This window comes from Gymnoscopelus microlampas (genome assembly GCF_963454915.1).
Source record: "Gymnoscopelus microlampas genome assembly, chromosome: 14".
Lineage (NCBI taxonomy): Eukaryota > Metazoa > Chordata > Actinopteri > Myctophiformes > Myctophidae > Gymnoscopelus > Gymnoscopelus microlampas.
Window position 1 is genome coordinate 26684800 of NC_139951.1, and position 20998 is coordinate 26705797.

Consider the following 20998-nt stretch of genomic DNA (forward strand, 5'->3'; position numbering starts at 1 on the left):
AAAATTAGCAATAACAGTTGAGCACAATTTCTGTTACGGTCCTGTAGAACTTTAACATTACAGCCCTTGTCGCACCAAGTTCCCTAAGCTGCCTTCGAAAGGATAGTCTTTGGTGCACTTTCTTCTGACCATTGTCTGCCCATCTTATATTAAAAGTGCAACATCTCTGTACGTCTGTACGTCCGTCTGTAGTTCAGGTATCTCGAGAACCTTCTGACCAACCGATTTCAAACTCAGCCTGCCCATATATGGGCATATACTGATGACATGAGGGATCTCCATATATGGGCATAAAGGGACGCAGACAGACAGACAGACAGAGAGATAGATGTAGAGAGATCTCCATGAGCATAAAAGGGACACAGACAGACGGGTACAACAGGTAGGCCTACTCTGACAAGGGGTACAACGGGTAAGGCATAATATTCCTTGTCTTGTCTTAAGTTGATTGCTTTATCATGTGCCCCCATCGGCAAAGGTTGTGACCATATATTAGTTGATCATTATTTGGTAAACATAATTACTCATTTACCTTGAGAAGCAGTGAGCAGCAGTCAGAACCCATTCCTTGTTGATGAGGGAACCGCCACAAACATGGCGGCGAAACCTCTGAAGACTGGTCTGCCACGGCCAACTGCCTACTGGAGCATCCTCACCTCCAACTATCCTAGTGTTGAGTGGAGGAGTACCGCACACTGGAAAAGAGATAATGAAGTCATAAATCAATATTGATGGAACTCAAACTATTGCAGGGTACTATAAAGATTTACAAAAATAAAACAATATTTTTTGTACTTCTGAAAATAATTTTATTACTCCAGGCCATATACTGTACCTTCTGCACTTGTTAAAACTGCAGGCGGTGGTTCTGTGGTAGTGGTTGTAGTGGCTGTAGTGGTTGTAGTGGTTGGAGTGGTTGTAGTGGTTGTAATGGTTGTAGTGGTTGTTATGGCTGGCACTGGGGTAACAGGAGCTGGTAGGCCAGGGCAGGTGTAGCTGTTGTCCACATCTATCCCACTGGAGGTAAACTGGACGAAGCCTGGCTTGTCAGTTTCGATGAGGGAGTTGATCCATGACTGATAACGGGACACTCTGGAGTAAACCCCAGGCAGATTGGCACGTGCACAGCCAAAACCAAAACTAACAATTCCAGACTGAACCCACATGGAGCCCTGCTTGTTGACCATTGGTCCTCCTGAGTCGCCCTGAGAAGCAAAATATTTCCAATTCAAACTTTCTATCAATTCTTGTCATTTTTGTTCAAGTATAACCAAACCCAATCTGCTTGAAGTCTGACACTTATTGTGAAAATCAGGGCACTGACCTGGCCATCTCGTATTGGCTGGTGTTAGTGCCAGGAGATGTACAGTAAGTATAACAAATAGTGATGTCACCTGGCACCAGCCAGTAGGTGATTGCAAGTTCAATACCCTGCTTTTAACCACTGAATGTGAGGCTTCACAAAGATTTGGGTTTGGGGTTTGGTTACATTTTAACAATTACCAAAACAAGTAAAATATCATACCTGACATGAGTCCTTGCCTCCAGCCAACACACCAGCACAGATCATGTTGTTTGTGATTATACCCACTCCATTGAGACAGTTACACTGTCTATTACCTAGAACTGGGACCTCTACTTCTTGTAATGTTTGGGGGAATGGCAAAGGTTCTGAGGGACATAGAAAGAAAAGCATTGGTCAAACATAGCAACAAAAGGTTTTTCTCAGTTAATCAACTGATATGTTTCTAAAACAATCTTTCCCAATGATACAAGCAAAACTCACCTCCCTCCTGGATTGTACCCCAGCCAGTGACCCAGCTATCAGTACCACTGTTGAACACACTGTCACTGGCTGCCAGACAGACAGGTCTGATGTAGTCAGTGAAACTGACTGGTGAGGACAGTCTGAGTAAAGCAATATCATTTTCACTGCTGTCACTGTCATAGTCTGGATGTAGAATGATTTGTGCTACTGTCCTGGACACTTCATTTGGATTACTGCCCTCTAGGTTCTGTCGCCCCAGTGAAATCTGCCAACCAGAGGTGCTTGTACTGGAGAAAAAAGGTTGAGAAATATGTATAAATCACTGTATATAATTATGTTATTGTGAGAGAAAGAAATATTAGCAATAATATAAAAGAAGATTATACAAAACCAGTGCATGTAATTCTATTGAAATGATGACACCTTTTGATATTGTCAGTACAAACCTGGAAAAGCAGTGAGCTGCAGACATTACCCACTCCCTGTTGATGAGGGAACCACCACAAATATGTCGGCCAAACCTCTGAAGACTGGCCTGCCACGGCCAACTTCCTACTGGAGCATCCTCACCTCCAACTATCCTGTTGTTGAATGGAGTGATTCCACACACTAGACAGGAATCAATATTGATTGAATTAATACTATTGCATAGTACTATAAAAATGTACAAAAATAAAATAAAAAAGTGTCTGTACTTCTGAAGAGAATTATATTACTCCACCTTCTGCACTTGGTAAAACTACAGGTGGTGGTTCTGTGGTAGTGGTTGTGGTTGTGGTCGTGGTAGTGGTTGTGGTTGTGGTAGTGGTTGTTGTGGCTGGCACTGGGGTAACAGGATCTGGTAGGCCAGGGCAGGTGTAGCTGTTGTCAGCATCTATCCCACTGGAGGTAAACTGGACGAAGCCTGGCTTGTCAGTTTCGATGAGGGAGTTGATCCATGACTGATAACGGGACACTCTGGAGTAAACCCCAGGCAGATTGGCACGTGCACAGCCAAAACCAAAGCTAACAATTCCAGACTGAACCCACATGGAGCCCTGTTGGTTGACCATTGGTCCTCCTGAGTCACCCTGAGAAGCAAAAGTATTTATGTCAAACCTTCTATACATTTTTGTGAAATTTGTTCAAGTGTAACCAAACCCAAATCAACTTGAAGTCTGCAACTTATTGTGAAAATCAGGGCACTGACCTGGCCATCTTGTATTGACTGGTGTTGGTGTCAGGAGATGTAAGTACAGAATAACAAATAGTGATGTCACCTGGCACCAACTAGTAGCTGATTGCAAGTTCAATACACTGCTTTTAACCACGTCAGGCTTCACAAAGATTTGGGTTTGTTTACATTTTAACATTTACCCAAACTAGTAAAATATCACACCTGACATGAGTCCTTGCCTCCAGCCAACAGACCAGCACAGATCATGTTGTTTGTGATTGTACCCACTCCATTGAGACAGTTACACTGTCTATTCCCCAGAACTGGGACCTCTACTTCTTGTAATGTTTCGGGGAATGGCAAAGGTACTGAGGAACAGAGAAAGAAAGACATTGGTCAAACATAGCAACACAAGGTTTTTCCAATTAATCAAGTGATATTTTTTTCTCAAACAATCTTTCCCAATCATACAAGCACAACTCACCTCCCTCCTCGATTGTACCCCAGCCAGTGACCCAGCTATCAGTACCACTGTTGAACACACTGTCACTGGCTGCCAGACAGACAGGTCTGATGTAGTCAGTGAAACTGACTGGTGAGGACAGTCTGAGTACAGCAATATCATTGTCACTGCTGGCACTGTCATAGTCTGGATGTATAATGATTTGTGCTACTGTCCTGGACACTTCATTTGGATTACTGCCCTCTAGGTTCTGTCGCCCCAGTGAAATCTGCCAACCAGAGGTGCTTGTACTGGAGAAAAACGGGTGAGAAACATGTATAAATCTTGTGTATAATTATGTTATTGTGAGAGAAAGAAATATTAGCAATACTATAAAAGAAACCAGTGCATGTAAAACTATTGAAATTGTGACACCTTTTTGTACAAACCTGAAAAAGCAGTGAGCTGCAGACATCACCCACTCCCTGTTGATGAGGGAACCACCACAAATATGTTGGCCAAACCTCTGAAGACTGGCCTGCCACGGCCAACTTCCTACTGGAGCATCCTCACCTCCAACTATCCTGTTGTTGAATGGAGTGATTCCACACACTAGACAAGAATCAATATTGATGGAAGTCAAACTATTGCAGAGTACTATAAAGATCGAGAAAAAAATGTACCGTAAGTCCTTCTGACAAGACTTGTATTACTCCATACCTACCTTCTGCACTTGGTAAAACTATAGCTGGTGGTTCTGTGGTAGTGGTTGTAATGGCTGGCACTGGGGTAACAGGAGCTGGTAGGCCAGGGCAGGTGTAACTGTTGTCAGCATCTATCCCACTGGGGGTAAACTGGACGAAGCCTGGCTTGTCAGTTTCGATGAGGGAGTCAATCCATGACTCATAACGGGACACTCTGGAGTAAACCCCAGGCAGATTGGGACGAGCACAGCCAAAACCAAAACTAACAATTCCAGACTGAACCCAGATGGAGCCCTGTTGGTTGACCATTGGTCCTCCTGAGTCGCCCTGAGAAAGTATTTACATGTCAAACTTTCTATCAATTCTCGTCAACTTTGTTCAAGTATAACCAAACCCAATCTGCTTTAAGTCTGAAACTTTTATTGTGAAAATTAGGTCACTGACCTAGCCATCTCTATTGGCTGCATGGTGTTGGTGCCAGGAGATAAGTATAATAAATAGTGATGTCACCTGGCACCAGTCAGTAGCTGATTGCAAGTTAAATACCCTGCTTTTAACCACTGAATGTCAGGCTTCACACAGATTTGGATTTGGTTACATTTTAACAATTACCAAAAGTAGTAAAATATCATCATACCTGACATGAGTCCTTGCCTCCAGCCAACACACCAGCACAGATCATGTTGTTTGTGATTGTACCCACTCCATTGAGACAGTTACACTGTCTATTCCCCAGAACTGGAACCTCTACTTCTTGCAATGCTTTGGGGAACGGCAAAGGTACTGAGGGGCAGAGAAACAAAGACATTGGTTGAACCTAACAACACACTGTATTTCCCATTAATCAAGAGATATGTTTCCAAAATCATCACCCAAATACAAGCCAAACTCACCTCCCTCCTGGATTCTACCCCAGCCAGTGACCCAGCTATCAGTACCACTGTTGAATGCACTGTCACTCGCTGCCAGACAGACAGGTCTGATGTAGTCGGTGAAACGGACTGGTGAGGAGAGTTTGAGTAAAGCAATATCATTGTCACTGCTGGCACTGTCATAGTCTGGATGTATAATGATTTGTGCTATTCTCCTGGACACTTCATTTGGATTTCTGCCTCTTAGGTTCTGTCGCCCCAGTGAAATCCGCCAACGACGGGTGCTTGTGCTGGAGAAATAAGGGTAAGAAACATTTATAAATACTGTATGTTATATTATGTTATTTTGAGAGAAAGAAATATTTGCATTAATGTAAAAGAAACCAATGAGCAGGTGAGCACAATTTCTATTACATTTCTGTAGAACTTTAACATTACAGCCCTTGTCACACCAAGTTCTAAAAGCTGCCTTAAAAAGTCTTTGGTGCACTTTCTTTTTTCACGTTGTCTCCCCATCTTACAATAAATGCAGTTCACGTATCTCGAGAACCACCTGACCAACCAATTTCGAACTCGGCATGCCCATATATGGGCATATACTGATGTTAGACAGAAAGAGAGATACAAAGATTTCCATGAGCATAAAAGGGACACAGACAGATGGGTACAACGGGTAAGGCATAATAGTTTTCTTAAGTTGATTGCTCTATCATGTATCCCCATCGGCAAAGGTTGTGACCATATAATAGTTGATAATTATTTGGTAAACTTAATTACTAATTTACCTTGAGAAGCAGTGAGCAGCAGTCAGAACCCATTCCTTGTTGATGAGGGAACCACCACAAACATGGCTGCGAAACCTCTGAAGACTGGCCTGCCACGGCCAACTGCCTGCTGGAGCATCCTCACCTCCAACTATCCTGTTGTTCAGTGGAGGAGTACCACACACTGGAAAAGAGATTAAATCCTGATATGACATACAATTAATACTACATAATATTATTTCTCTCTTTCTTTCTTTCTTTCTTTCTTTCTTGTATAATCAAGTTTATTATGGAAAATGTGGAATGGAAACATTCCTTAACAATACTGCTGTTGCTGCTACTACAAATGAAGTAGAAAAACAAGACACCTGCCTGTAATTTAACAGGTCTGAAAATGAAAATGAACTATTTGCTACTTACCATTAAGTTGAGAATATGCATCTATGAAAGAGCAAACATAATTGATCAGCTACAGTATGTTAAGCACATGAATGATTTGTGCAACAATATAAATTCTCCTCCTGAACAACTAGTGTTAATAAGAAACATTTAGATATTGCTGGTTACATTGACACTTTCTGACAAAAGCAATTTGTGTTCATTTGTTTTAGCCTAAGAAAAAAGTACACAACTGTAATCAAATTGTTTGTTAAAATTTGCTTCAGGTTTTTGCATCCAATCTCAAATCGATGTCTCCTCAAATCAAATTAAAACCTGTACAGTTTTCTCAGATTAATATAAAATAACTGTAGGCTATATTATTACATTCCTCAGCCATATGCAAGCATAGCATATATTTGAGTCTGGTTTAAAATACGGCAATATGTGGTTTTACATTACAATACACACAACCTGTGATTTGAATAGACAACTTGAAACATTGACATTTGAATGAGAGATACAACCATAGGTCATTGTGTTTTTTAATTCACCTACTCTCATCCCGGCTACCACACTTTAAGAAAAATGTGCCGGTCAGTCCAACTCACCTTCGACAAAGAAGTTCAGCACAGTCAATACACAGGCCCATGTCCACAAAGCCATTGTGCAACTACAGAGTTCATGTTTGCAGCACTCTTTAAGTATAGTCTTATGCCCCTCCCATAAGTTAGTCCTCAATATTAACCAAAGCATTCAGCAATTTCCTTATTCCTATTGGACATAGCAACAGGAAACAAATAGAGGAGATTACCTGGAATGTTTTGTGATTATTGGCTATCTTAGAAACCACATTCCTACATACTAATAAGAGGAATGAAATGTATGCTTAGAATAGTGACTCCAATGGGTAACAGAAACATATGGTTAGGCTAAAATAAAGATTTACATTTTGGGAAAGTATAGGAATATTGACAAATGATATTTTTTGTACATTAATTTAAAGCAGGGGGTCTTCAAGTTTTTCAGGTCAAGGACCCCTTAGCTGAGAGAGCGACGAAGCAGGGACAGCCACTACACTAAAAAATAGAAAAAAACCTTTATGCAACACAACGTGTAGTGACTACACGTTGTGTTGCATAAATGTTTTTTTCAATTTTTTTTTAAAGCCTGCCAAGCAACTTAATAACATTCTTTCAAAGCTATCTCAGCATATTTAGCCGATTGTCTCATCAATCTCTGGTGAAGTATTCCACTTGTAAAGTGCCTATGGGTTTCCTCCAAGCGATGCTGCAGCTTTGATTAATTCGACAGCACTATCATAAGTGTTGTGTAAATGTAATGTTTTTGTTGGTTTGTTTACTCATTGTTTTTGCTAATAATATGTTGGATTCATGTTAATGAGTATTATCAGACATTAAAAAAGAAAGATCCTATCATACAAACATTTGGTGGACACCCTGTAGTAACTCTGAGGATCCCCTAGCCTAGGGAACCCGGACCCCCTGTTGAAGACCCCCTGTGCGTGCGTGCGTGCATGCGTGCGTGCGTGCGAAATTAACTTGATGTTAGTACAGGTATTAATGTATCTACATCCTCATCAATCCTCCACAGTAAAATCCTCAGTGTAAAAAAATATGTATCCTTGTGTTAACAATTAGTTATTTAAACTTAATTAAATTTGAGTGTACAAATGTAACCAAATGGACCATTCGGTTACATTTGTACACTCTGGGGATTGTAATGGGTCCTTGCTCAGCCTTTAAAAGCACAAATGGCTACTGAGCTCAATTAAGCAGCAGAAACAAACATTTATGTCTATATAACCTCATGGTAATGATTGCTTTAGTGATACAAATAGTTGTATAAATATACAATTGTTATTAGCCTTGGACTAGCAAATCATGCGTGTATGGGACTCATGTAGCCTACAGCCCCAAGCACGACAAAGGGCAATTATGAGACAGTTGAAAGGTTGAGAAAGGTTGGAACATTTTTAAGAGTCATGACTTATGGCTTCTGTACTGTACGTAACAAAAGCTGTCTACTGTCATTATCTGCTGAACAATTATACCTTCAACACGCCAGTATGCCAGATGTGGTTGACTAGTGTCGGTGCCCCAGGGACAAAAGAACTCCTAGTTATATCATCAGAATGTATACAGTAGTATATTTGTGTGTTTAAGACACGTGAGAACATGTTTTTGAAACATTTGTTTCTTTTTCTTAATCTTATTTGAAAGGGACAAATAACATTGGAACTGCAACTATTATGCACAAGCACCCAAAGCATGGTATAGTGTTTTTTGTGACTTGCTCACAACACCAGTTAGTTAGTTAGTTTATTTATTTCGGTCATGATTTAACAAAACAGTTGAACATACAGAATAAAGGCAACAAGATAACACCAGTTCATAAGAAGCTTTTAAGTGACGGAATATAGGTGAAAGACAAAAAAGGAGAAATAAACAAAGAAACAAAACAAAACCTCAGCAACTGGAAAACAATTATAAAATGGGAAGAGTTAATAAGAAGTCTCTTTGTGGCAGGTGCGTTGGTGGAGTAGTCACGTTACGTAGGCTATCCACAAATGGTAAAGGGTGCATTTATATAGCACTTTTATCCAAAGCGCTTTTCATAGATTGTGCATTACATTCACCCATTGACACACACACACACACATTCATACACCGGCGGAGGAAACCATGCAAGGCACCAACCTGCTCATCAGGAGCAATTAGGGGTCCAGCATCTTGCTCAGGGACACTTCGACACTAACTCTGGGGGAGTCCGGGATCGAACTGGAAACTTCACGGCTTCCATCCGGCCGCTCTACCGGCCATTCTACCCCTGAGCCACTGCAGCCCTTAAAGGGCAATTATGCATCACTTCCTGTCGATTTGATCAGGTATCAGGGATCAAATCAACAGGAAGTGATGCCCATAATGCCCTAGGAAACTTGTGGATAGGAAGGAATCAGGGACACCTCAACGCTGTCACTTGCTCAATAAAGATTGAGCAAGTGAATATAGTGTGTGGGTCTTCCTGATGCCTTAAAATGGTGAGAAAGGAGATAAGAGCAAAGGAAAACAATGAAAGACAGACATGGTTCTTTCAACGTTTGCTTTGCCAGTAGTCTTCCCTCTCAACCTGAAAAAAGGCCCCGATGGAAGGAATTCAACTAGTCTGACTACTTCTGTGTAGGCGACAGCTAGTGACGCAGGACAAAGAGCAAGGATGAAACACGCAATTAGGTACAGAACACCTTTGTGACTTGTGCTTTCCAAGTATTGTCTCATCTGTCATGCACTATAGGCTGTTGCACAACAAAATATGCATTTCGACTGAAAGAGCTTAATCTTTTAAACACAGTTACATGACATTGGAAAGTGGTAGAGGCTGTCCACCTTTGTCTTGTTTCGACAGCATAGTGTGTGTGTATAAATACACATATAAAAAGAAACTACCGTAGCTATGTAGTTAGGTGTGGGGAAACCTCATGCCAACTGCAGGGGAATCTGTCTTTCATTACAATGACCTGTAGGATAATTGCCAAATTTAACAAACATATTACAGTTCTGTAAAATGCTTAAAAAAGGAAAGAAGAAAAAGATAAATCTATTTGAAAGAATCCATCATACAACTGCAGTTGATTCAGAACGCTGCTGCTCGACACCTACTAATACCAAGAAAGTGGAGCATATCACTCCAGTGCTTAAATCCTTACACTGGCTTCCTGTGTCAAAGACGATTTCAAAATACTGTTGCTGGTCTATATAAAGCTTTAAATGGTTTAGGGCCAAAATACATTTCTGATCTTGTGCGATATCATGAACCATCCAGACCTCTCAGGTCATCTGGGAAAGGTTTACTGTTTGTCCCTACAACCAAAATAAACGTGGGGAAGCAGCATTTAGTTTTCATACACTACATATCTGGAACTCCCAGAAAACTGCAGGTCTCTTATTTATTTTAAAACACAACTAAAGGCCTTTCTGTTTGCCTCTGCCTTTTTTCTTTTTCTTTTTTCTCTTTTCTTTTCTCTTCTGCACTGTAACTGTATCTATACATTTTTACTTTTGTTTTATGCATCCTAGTGTAATTTTATAATTGTGTTTCCTTTGATTGATGTTCTGTGTAAGGCACATTGAATTGCCTTGTTGTTGAAATGTGCTTTACAAATAAAATTGCCTTGCCTATAGATTTGAATGAATGAATGTATTGATATAGGTAGTTGACGTGGACAAGAGGACATTCAGCGCACATCATCTTATCTACCTGGGAACCTTTAGGTTGTGAACTTAAGAACTATGTTTATTACCATTATAACCAGAGTCCACAGGCCCTGCTGAACATGAAATCACTGGATCACTCACTTACTCAAGGAACTGCAGATCCCTACAGCATCATCATGGACATTATAGTCATTAGTGCTGCTATATACACACAGTAACATCCTCAGTGTTAACCTCCTCTGTTTGTAATTGCTATATAATTTAGTTTTATATTGACAATGTAAATTTATGTATACACTGTGCGCGCACACACACACACACACACACACACACACACACACACACACACACACACACACACACACACACACACACACACACACACACACACACACACACACACACACACACACACACACACACACACTTTTCTTTTTTACTTTTGCCCCTACTGAAGATAAACTTATCTATTTCCTGTCAATTTAGCTGATACATCTGACTCTGACAATCATCATTAACATTAATATGTCTTAGTGATAAAACTACAATACAACTATTATTATTATTATCATTATTATTCTCAAGACAGTTTTTATTGTATTCATAGGAGCATAATAGGCACAGTAGAATTCACTAAGACAAAAATGTACAGATATTTACACAAGATCTCTTATTTATTTACTAGTAACCATAGTAGTAACCAGTCGACTATGGTATGCTATGTTGTGAAAATTCTTCATTCTTCATATTATATAAAACATTAACAACAGGACAGGGTTAGACAAGTGGAAAATAATGTAAACGAAGGTTAGAGCGCAAGTGTGTTTTCTTAGGAACCCATCCAAGTGTTTGTTAGTGCTTCTTACTTCCTTGAATGTCTGCATGGACCAGTGGACATGAAAAAAGAGTTATGCCATTGCGTTAACAATAGTACAGTCAATTAATCACGGCATGCCGTCAACTCACTTATTCAGTAGGCCTATTGCACTTGTTTCACAATCTCAGTCTCAGTAACATACAGTAATTGAACAACAATTCACTCATTACCATCTTCTTCAAAAGGCATACATTTATGACCACTTTGACAAAACGTTTTTCAAAAATAGCTGATTTACAAGCTCACAACGTGATGGCTATTTTCGTCTTTGGAGGAGTGACCTGGCAGATTTAAGAACTATAGGATGAATGAACAACAGTGCTGGCAGCATTGTCACCATGAAACAAGTGTTCAAAGTGATGACAGACTTAGTCATTAGGACGATAATGGCCCATTGTCATATGAGGAAAAGCATGCAAGGAATGGAAACTGTGTGACAAACAGAGATAGATGGACAAAGACAGAGAAAGGGTCAGTCTAGTTACGTAAATATCAACCTGAAGTGGGTTTGATCCTAATCTGACAACATTTGTGTTGTTAGGTGTGTATACTGTCTCAAAGTGTGGCCATCAACAACACTAGTCAACTGCTATTTAGAACTATGACAAAAAAAACTACTGGTGTCTTCTAGGGCCATCAGCTATTGTATAAACTCTAATGTATATGCTGTCATCCAACCTTTATCGAGCCAGAGAGAGTGCAATGTTGTGCTGGGGACAATCAGACACAAACACAAAACAAGAATCTTCTTTTGTGTATCATCGTCAAAATTTGACGATTGGACATTTAATGTCCAACTCAGCGTGTAGCCACGCCCTTGTCTCTGATCCCACATGGAAGAGGCCGCCTTCTGAAGGTGGTCTGTACAGGGGACAGGTGGTTCTACGGTTTGCTCAGGCTCGCTACACTGTCACTAAGAATTCTTCTTTGGAAATAATGTTTTCAGAAGAATAATATGATTTCCTGAAAATTATTATTCCTTTCACAGTCAATGTGATTGTCAAATTATAAACCTGTATGTGATGATCTGTTTTTGCTACCATTGATGTTTTCCATCACAGACTTTTAAAACTATTTGTTGCATGTTGATTCCCCATTACTCAACTATTGAAAGTAATGGGGAAGAGAGGTAAAGAGGAGAGTGTAGGCAGGGTGGAACGGAGGGAGAAAAGTGTCAGGATTTATTTTTGACAGAGGGTTGGAAAATAGTGGCACTGACAAAAAGACAGGAGGCGGAGCTGGAGGTGGCAGAACTGAGGATCCTACGATTCTCATTAGGAGTGACAACGCAGGACATGATCAGAAATGACTAGGATCAGCCCAGGTTAGATGGTTTGGGGAGGATAAAGCAATAGAGGCGAGGTTGAGATGGTTTGGACATGCGAAATGCAGTGAGGGACGACATGCAGGTGGGAGGAGTCACCAAAGACGCAAAGACAAAGAAAACAGAACAAGGTGGAAAAGGATAATCGTCCCACAAGATAAGTGGGGATTATTGTCTGTATTATAAAAAGAGGTGTGTACCATTCTGTTCACTATGCTCTGATGAAGGCTCCAATCCGAAACATGTCAGCCTGATTAAGCGAGAATGTGCATCTGAGTGAAGCCTTGTCATTGTTATTTTTGGAGTGCCGTGATTCCCACTTTGTTGTTATTAAACTAAGCACTGCTTGTAGCTGAGCATCCGTGGCCACGGAGTCAACCAGAGGAAGCACACCTGCGCCACAATATGTTCTGGTTTGCACTTCTATATAATCATGGGCTCCCTCATAAATAAATAAAAATCAAACACTTATATCTTTGGGTCCAGTCATCCAACTTACAACTACATAAAATGTGCAGATTTCAAAGCAAATACTTGAGATGTTTTCATATCAGTGATTTATTACATTTCTGACCATGCCTAGTTAGTCCAATCTTTTATTTAACCAGAGGGTGTAGCAGTATACCACACAGACTCTCACTATAGTTTCAGAGTATTACTGTTTTCGCCCCGTGCAGCACATGCTGATAAAAGTGTCAATACAGAGAGACAATAGTTTGTTGGCCCGGTGAAAGTTGATGAGTAAAAGGTATATCAAGAAATTACATTGTATGTTCTTAATGAGAAGTATACATTTATTTTCAAATGTCAGTTACCCTACCGTGTATAAGAATATACATCTGGAGTATTTGGATAGGTTACAGGTAGGGTAAGTGATTGTCTTTGGTTAAAATGAGTGTAAAATATCTCTATATTCTGATAGTACTCATTGCTATAGAGTGTTTGTTCAGTAACAGGAGTCTCCATCTCTCTCTGGCTCTTTATTAAACAGAAAATGCATTTTCAGGTCTGGATACCAATTTGATCCAATCAGGATAGAGAACTCAGATAGGATACAGATTAAATAAGTGAAATTGGAAGTGATCACGCAGAAATGAGCAGACACAATTGGAACTGGAACACTATAAACATGAAACTGATAAATGGGTACCCTCTCCTGATTGGCTGAAATTGTGTCACCTACCTGAAAATGCATTTTCTGTTTTATTAAAGAGCTGGAGAGACAGAGAGACCCCTGTGACTGAACAAACACTCTATAGCAATGATCAGAATGCAGTACTTTAACTGAGAAAATGGGAAGAAAAAGTTGTACATGAGCCCAATAATAACCCCTTATACAAACGGTACATTGATGATATCCTGTTATTTTGGGAGGGAACACAGACTGAATGAATGGACTTTGTATCATATCTCAACAACTCAAGTTTCCTGAAATTCACTTGTGAACAGAGCATTGACAAAATTAACTACTTGGATCCAATTATATCCAAGGATGAAACTGGAATGATTCACACATCTATTTTCAGAAAAGACATGGAACGAAATACGATTTTGCATGCTACCAGTAACCATCCTGGACAACATCCCAGTAGGTCAATTTTTTAGGCTCAAACGTAACCGATCTTGATGATTTTCACTCCAAACAAACCATTATGAGTGCTCGGTTTAAGGACAGGGGCTATTCTTCCGATTCTATTCAGAAAGCCATACAATGTGCCAATAACACCTCCCGCTCTGATCTTACTGCACCAAAAACAAAACATTCAAGTCGGGTTTGTTTCTCTACTGTCTGAATATAACCACTGAGCTCAACAAATCAAAAAGATACTCAGCCGACACTGGCATGTGCTCCAAAAAGAGCCATCTGTGAAGGACCTCTGCAAATCCCCACCTCTTATTGCATTCAGGAGAGCACCCACAATCAAAGGTAATGTCATGGTCAAAAATATGGTTGGAAAGAAGACCACATGGCTGACAACAACTGGAATGTATAGATGTGGTAACTGTGCCTGTTGCAACAACACAACAGACAAGAAATCATTCAATCATCCCCACACTGGAAGGAAGATTCCTATTTGTGAATTCATTAACTGTAAATCGACACAAGTGATTTACATGCTGTTATGTCCCTGTGTTCTAGCATTGGTAGGACAAACTAAACGACCCCTTAAACAATAGAGCACAAAACTACAATCTGTACAGGAAATATGGATTATACAATTGCAAAACATTATGCTGAAGCAAATCATGGTTCACCCTCTTCATTCAAATTCTGTGGGATTGAGAAAATCATGATGCCTATCAGAGGGGGTGATATTATAAAGAAACTGGCCCACAGAGAAATGCAGTGGATATACACACTCAACACTATGACACCCAATGGACTAAATGACGATTATAGCTTAAAATGCTTTTTGGATTAAGACTGTCTGTAATGGCAATTTCCACCTCCCAGGTTTCGAACATTGCACATTACTTCACAGGTATGGTTTGGAGTGATCCTACGCAGTAGACATACAGTAGAAACAAACAAGATGAATGTCCAGTCGAAATTCCAGTTTTATGAGTATTTATTGTAGTTGCAAAGAACATACCAGTGATATTGCAGTGTAATTTCTGTAGTTATTTTCTGTTCTGTCTGTCTGTCTGTCTGCTTGCTGCTGGTAAGGACCGTGTCGCTCATCAGTGCACCTGTGACCCCGGCTTAGATACACACCCAGTGCTGTCAAACTAAAGCCCGCCACCAAGTGTCCAATAATAATAATGCCAACCTAACAAATAATATACCGCCATCATAATGGCTCCTACACCGTCTTCGATGCCCCTGCACTGTTTATTGGATGTGTTACTTTATGATATATGCCTCAAATTGCCTGTGTTCTTGCATACAAGTGATTGGACCTTGGTGATTGACTTGAGATTTCAGCTGTAGGTGAACTCTGACCTTTTGTATAAAGTGAGTTGAATCTATGTGATATGAATGCTCATAGCCGAAACGCGTAAGCGTTCGTTCAATCGTGTGAAATGTGGGTACTTTGTCCTCCATCGATTTGAAATTTTGGATTTGGATGTGCTACCTTTTTGGATTTTTTTTTTAATTCCTACTTTTGATGTAGTACTTTAACCTTTTAACAAAAAACTTTTGAACGTTTTTTTTTTAACCAAAACATACCTTTAAAGCTGCATTGTGCAATAGTTTTTGAAAGCCACAAGGCCTAAAAACAATGAAGTATCATTAATACTAATGACCAATGTAAAAACCATGTTGTCAAACTCCAGCCTAACACTAAGCTACAGCTAATTTGTCGTCATGTTGTCATTGATGTGTTGGTAGGTCGATGAACCGAAAGAATATAGAAGTTATTTTTGTATTCATATTACTTGAACATATCCTTTAAAATCAACTTTTATTAAACAGTTTCTCAGTATTGACTTTTTAACGGGACAAATAAACAACCAGTACAGTATAAAATCTAGGTAAAGAGAAGTCCAGTGCGCTTCAGCCAGTAGAAGGTAGAAGGGCTCGTCGGTGCTCAACAGGGACAACTTGGATCAGAGAAAATAATAATACCTGGGCACTTCAGGAGAGACTACCCAAATAAAATATCCTGGAGCACTTAACTGGTTTGCACGTGTTTTACTGTTTTGTAGGTGTGACCCCTGCATTATTATTTTCTCTGATACAGCATAAAATCTGTCAGCACTGATCAATGCAACAACTTGTGCCTATATTTTCATCAGGGAACTACCTTATTGTAAGATGGCTCTATCTGCTGGACAGACAAAGTAACTACACAGACACTGTCTGCCTTACATTTTCATTATGATTGTTGATCTGTTGATCTGATTTATGTTCACTTCTGAAAAAAAAAGGTTGATATGGCCTCAGACAAAATACTCATAGAACCATCACCATGGTTCTCTAAGTGGGGTCCGGGAACCCCCAGCGGTCCTTGCGGGGGATTCCAGGGGGTCCCCAGTATAATTAGTTCATATAGCATCAAAATCAGTCCACTTTAACCCTATACACACGCACACGCAGCCGCCAAAAATTCAATTTTTCGAATAATCGTGGCAGCCTCCAAATTCGAAATTAATATTTTATAATCAATTTTACATATACACACATGTGTATGTATAGATAGTATATGTGTGTGTATGTATGTATGCATGCCTGCATAAATATATATACACAAAATATAGGCTAATACTACTGTACAGTACATTGCCATTGATTTATTGTTCACACTGTCGGCTGTTTTATATTACAGTAATGTAAACTGTAGCTTAATGTAGAGCAGCTCTTCTCTGCCTCTCCTGTAGCTTGGCTCCGCCTCTCATGCTCGTCTACCTAAACTCGGTTTATACGTCGTTGTATAACGGTGTCGCGTGCAAGCCGATCTGCAAGCGGTGTGGGCTTGTAGGTCAGCTGTGTTCCCTGCCTGACACCGTTGTACAGCCGAAGAAAAAACAGGCACAAGTAGTTGAGCCGTCTAGGCAAGAACGCACAGACATAAAACAGTGATTTCAAAGCACTGCAATGGGTCACAGACGAGAAACGAGCCGCAAACGATACACAGCATTTAACACAAACAACGTTAAATGTAACCTGCGTGATGCAAAATATCCATGTCCATAGTCGAATAATCGTCGCCAGGGCAGTAGAATATTGAAATTAGATTCTTATCCGTTTCTTGCATTCCTAATATATACATAAGCTATTTGAAAAATATTTTCAGATGGGGTCTGCGGACAAAAACTTTGAGAAGCACTGTTATAGAACATTGTGAGTGTACAATGTCATATCAAACCAGCATACAGTACATTATCAAGTACCATACAAAACGGCATACACAGGTAAAAACCTGCGAGATGTTTCAAGGGGAGAAAAGCTTCCCCCCCCCCCCCCCATTTGATCACACAAGAGAATCTCTTCAGGTAGCTTACAGTGCATTCCATTTACAGTAGGTCCAAAATTGTGTCACAGTGTTGCAAGTCTGAGAGGCTTGATCCATCAGCTGAGCAGAGAGAATAAACATACTGAACTTCATCCGGAAGCTACATTACCTATCCAGACTTTACTTTCACTCCATCCAGACCTCTCCTTCGTTTCAGATTGGTGAAAAGCATGGCAAAGTTGATAATGTAGGTTGACACGCAGACCAGGCAGAAGTCCCCGAGAATAAAGGCAAGCACACATGCCAAATAGATTGAACCAGCCACAGACATCCAGGAAGCGATGACCAAAAGCAATGCTGCTCTCTTCGAAACTGACAACCCTAAAAGAAAGCAACACGTGACAGAGTTCACATGTTACATACTATATAATCAAAGTTTATTTATATAGCACATTTCACATGACAGAATCAAACAAAGTGCTGTACAAGTAAAAAAGACACAACAAAGGGCAAACAATGCAATGTGAACAGATGTAGCATACAAAAATTAAGTGCAAATAAAAACAAACATTAACATATAGCGTGTGTGTGTGTGTGTGTGTGTGTGTGTGCGTGCGTGCGTGCGTGCGTGCGTGCGTGCGTGCGTGCGTGCGTGCGGGGGAATCATATTGCTGCATGAATGAACACTATAATTAGTGGAACACAATGTTACTGTTAGACTGACCTAGGCCCAGCTGTAGAGTGTAGAAAATGAGGCCCAGAATACTGTTCGGCTGGTTTAGGGCACTATCTTTAGCAACAAAGTACTGGACCAAACCGAATCCACGTCCCCATCTGGCAAAAAAAAAAAATTGTAAAAGGTTATTTCAAACAATTCTGGTGCACATAATAAAGAATGAAAATGTAGGCCACTAAGTTCTGCAAATACTTGTTAAGACATGTATGTAAATTGAATGAATGAATGAATGAATTAATTAACCCATTGAAACCGGGAAAGCATCTGAGTCATTTTAGATTTTTAGCATTGGCTACTAAAAAAATAGCAGATATACAACCTCACAGCTTGTCACTTCGTGCCGCTCTGCGAGCTTGTATAGCTGCTATTTTGAAACTACTGATTTAGAAGGCATTTAAGACAGGTCTTAACTCTTAATGGGTTGGGGGGGGGGGGGGGGGGGGAATTCTACTCTATTCTTTGTATGGCCAACTTTGAAAAGCTGGCTATGGGGTCAAAATGGTCCATTATAAAGAATGACACTATTATATGTGACTCAGACCCACACACCCAGTGATACTTTAATTTTTAACACGTGGCACTGAGTGGGCGCAACTGCAGTGCCAGTGAAGGCAACACTGTTATGTCAACAACATGACCTGACAATCAATATACCGTAGGGCTGTACAGCGCATGCAAGGCATACCAGGTTATCTTCACTGATTGATTAATTGAATTGAATACTTTATCAACAGTTTGCAAAAAAAAAAGAAAAAAGTACAGTTTACAAAATGACAAATGCAATGCTAAAAGGATTAAACCCCAAGAAAGCACTATGACTTGTTTCCATTGGGGTCCATGTGTATTCAATTCATAGAGCAAGTCAGTTACCAAGCATCAATAGGCTACTTTACTACCTGGACGTGAACACTTTGGAACAGCTCACAGATTCTCCCAGGTCGCACATCGCTCTGTACTCCGGGTTGTTTTCTCGAGAAAGCTCAACATGCAGAGCATATATGGACAGAATAAAGCCCAAAGTGCACAGAAATATGCGCGTTTTCCTCTCCCATGTGGGCACACGGTGATCACCAGCCGCTGCCATGTTGGTCCCACTGTCTTTCTCAACTTAATTCAAGGGAGATTTCAAATGGAACATTTGGGAACAAACGGTACGCTTTATGTAAACGCTTGCTTTGGCCTCATCATCCCCCTGCAAGCATCCCGGCAGTGTTGCCAGATTGTCTGAGAGAAATGAGCAACCAGGTCTGGGAAAACAAGGCCAAAAGAAGCAATTTATAGGCCACATCATGAGCGCTTTAAACATCGGCCATTTGCAAATAGCCGACCTACAAGCTCACGATGCGACGCGTTTTGAGCTTGTAGATCTGCTATTTTCAAAAACTCTTGCAATAAAACGTGGAATATTAGGAATATGTTTTTAAACATTCTACAACACAAATGCTCCCCTGGCACATTTTCATGAAAATATTTGAGAACAATTTTTAAGAATGGAAGAAAGCTCAAATAAGCAACTATACTTTAGAAAGAAGCCCAACAAAATCGCATCCGCAACTACCAATATTTACAAGCAACTTTACAGAAAAAGAAGCCCAAAGTAGCTTATAATAAGCCGGCATGGCAACGCTGGTCAAAGCCTACCTCACATGACACGGTATGCTAAAATACACATTCCAAGTTTTGATTGGTCGAAGACGATCCTTACAAAGCTTTTGATTGGATAACAGATAACAGAGACCTCAGTCACTGTCTGGGTTTTTTATGGATTTTAGGAATGGACTTTGTATCTTTTTTCCTCACCCTCTGATTTCCCCAAAAGCCTCACTGATTTGTTGTTAATGTAAGGCCGTATACTATCGAAATGGCCAGCTAGCTGATTCTATTCTATACTATTTCGCAGTGGTGTAAAGTAACTAAGTACATTTACTCAAGTACTGTACTTCAATGTTGAGGCATTTTTACTTTATGGAGTATTTCCAGTTTTCAGTACTTCAACTCACTACATCTCAGAGACAAATATTATACTTTTACTCCACAACAATTATTTGAAAACTTAAGTTACTAGTTACTTTGTAGATTTTTAACCACTTCAACCCAGGGGTTCTCAACAGGTGGTCCGTGGACCACTGGTGGTCTGTGAAGGTATTGCATGTGGTCCCTGACCTTGCATTTAGTATTTTAGAAAGTGAAAGTGATTTTTTCTTTCACGGAACATTGCACTAAATGATCTGGTGACCTATGATGATATCAATGTTGTCAGATACTGGGAAGTCGGAGGTCAAGATATTCCACAGAAAATCTCAAGAAGGGGAAGTGTAATTCCCCTAATAATGCCATGGACCACTATTAGTCTGTTGAGAAACAGTGGGATACAGAGATGGGATGCATAGCAAGTGTTACCAAAGCAATCCCAACCCAACACAACAGTGGTCCCCAGGTTGATTCATAGTCAGGGTGGTGGTCCCTGGTTCACAATCAGTTGAAAAAAAAAACCCTGCTATATACATTTCGGCCATTTGAAAATCTACAAGCTCACAATGCGTTGCGGGCGACTCATAGCTTGTAGATCTGCTATCTGAAGATTTCAAATGGGACATTCTGCACAATGAGTACTTTTAATTTAGGTACTTTTAGTATATTTTGATGCCAATACTTTTGTACTTTTACTCAAGTAAATTCAGAATTACAGTCAGACTTTTACTTAAATGGAGTATTTCTACAATGTGGTATTGATACTTTTACTCAAGTAAAACATTTGAGTACTTCTTCTGCTCTTTTGAGCAAAGCAAGCATTTATTGCTCAGGGTGGGACAATGGGTCTCTGCTGATTTGGCACCATAATAA

The 20998-nt window shown here is 40.1% G+C and overlaps 2 protein-coding genes across 2 annotated transcripts in view; both read right to left on the reverse strand.

Annotated features, from left to right (window-relative positions):
* The window catches only part of LOC311060143 (uncharacterized protein), a gene marked incomplete at its 5' end in the record, with an annotated part of 47834 nt that extends 41084 nt beyond the window's left edge, over positions 1-6750 (reverse strand). Inside the window, 15 exons of the mRNA XM_084078272.1 lie at positions 533-695; positions 836-1205; positions 1526-1671; positions 1787-2055; positions 2215-2377; positions 2490-2838; positions 3147-3292; positions 3409-3677; positions 3816-3978; positions 4091-4397; positions 4708-4853; positions 4964-5232; positions 5728-5890; positions 6127-6147; positions 6696-6750. Of these exons, the coding sequence (XP_083934398.1) occupies positions 533-695; positions 836-1205; positions 1526-1671; positions 1787-2055; positions 2215-2377; positions 2490-2838; positions 3147-3292; positions 3409-3677; positions 3816-3978; positions 4091-4397; positions 4708-4853; positions 4964-5232; positions 5728-5890; positions 6127-6147; positions 6696-6750 (2999 nt within the window). The remainder of the gene's footprint in view (positions 1-532; positions 696-835; positions 1206-1525; positions 1672-1786; positions 2056-2214; positions 2378-2489; positions 2839-3146; positions 3293-3408; positions 3678-3815; positions 3979-4090; positions 4398-4707; positions 4854-4963; positions 5233-5727; positions 5891-6126; positions 6148-6695) is intronic.
* An 8344-nt stretch (positions 6751-15094) lies between these two features.
* Positions 15095-19338, reverse strand: vkorc1 (vitamin K epoxide reductase complex, subunit 1). Its single transcript, XM_084079074.1, has 3 exons — positions 19051-19338; positions 18143-18252; positions 15095-17799 (listed from the first exon to the last, which is right to left on the reverse strand). Exons 1-3 carry the CDS (start codon positions 19236-19238, stop codon positions 17588-17590), a joined length of 510 nt encoding a protein of 169 aa, XP_083935200.1. The 5' UTR covers positions 19239-19338; the 3' UTR covers positions 15095-17587.
* Positions 19339-20998: the final 1660 nt, after the last annotated feature.

Coding starts and splice junctions, on each gene's coding strand:
- vkorc1 (XM_084079074.1), bottom strand. CDS start 19,238: ATGGCAGCGGCTGGTGATCACCGTGTGCCCACATGGGAGAGGAAAACG. Junction 18,253..19,050: donor TCCAAAGTGTTCACGTCCAG/GTAGTAAAGTAG, acceptor TTTTTTTGCCAG/ATGGGGACGTGGATTCGGTT. Junction 17,800..18,142: donor CACTCTACAGCTGGGCCTAG/GTCAGTCTAACA, acceptor GCTTTCTTTTAG/GGTTGTCAGTTTCGAAGAGA.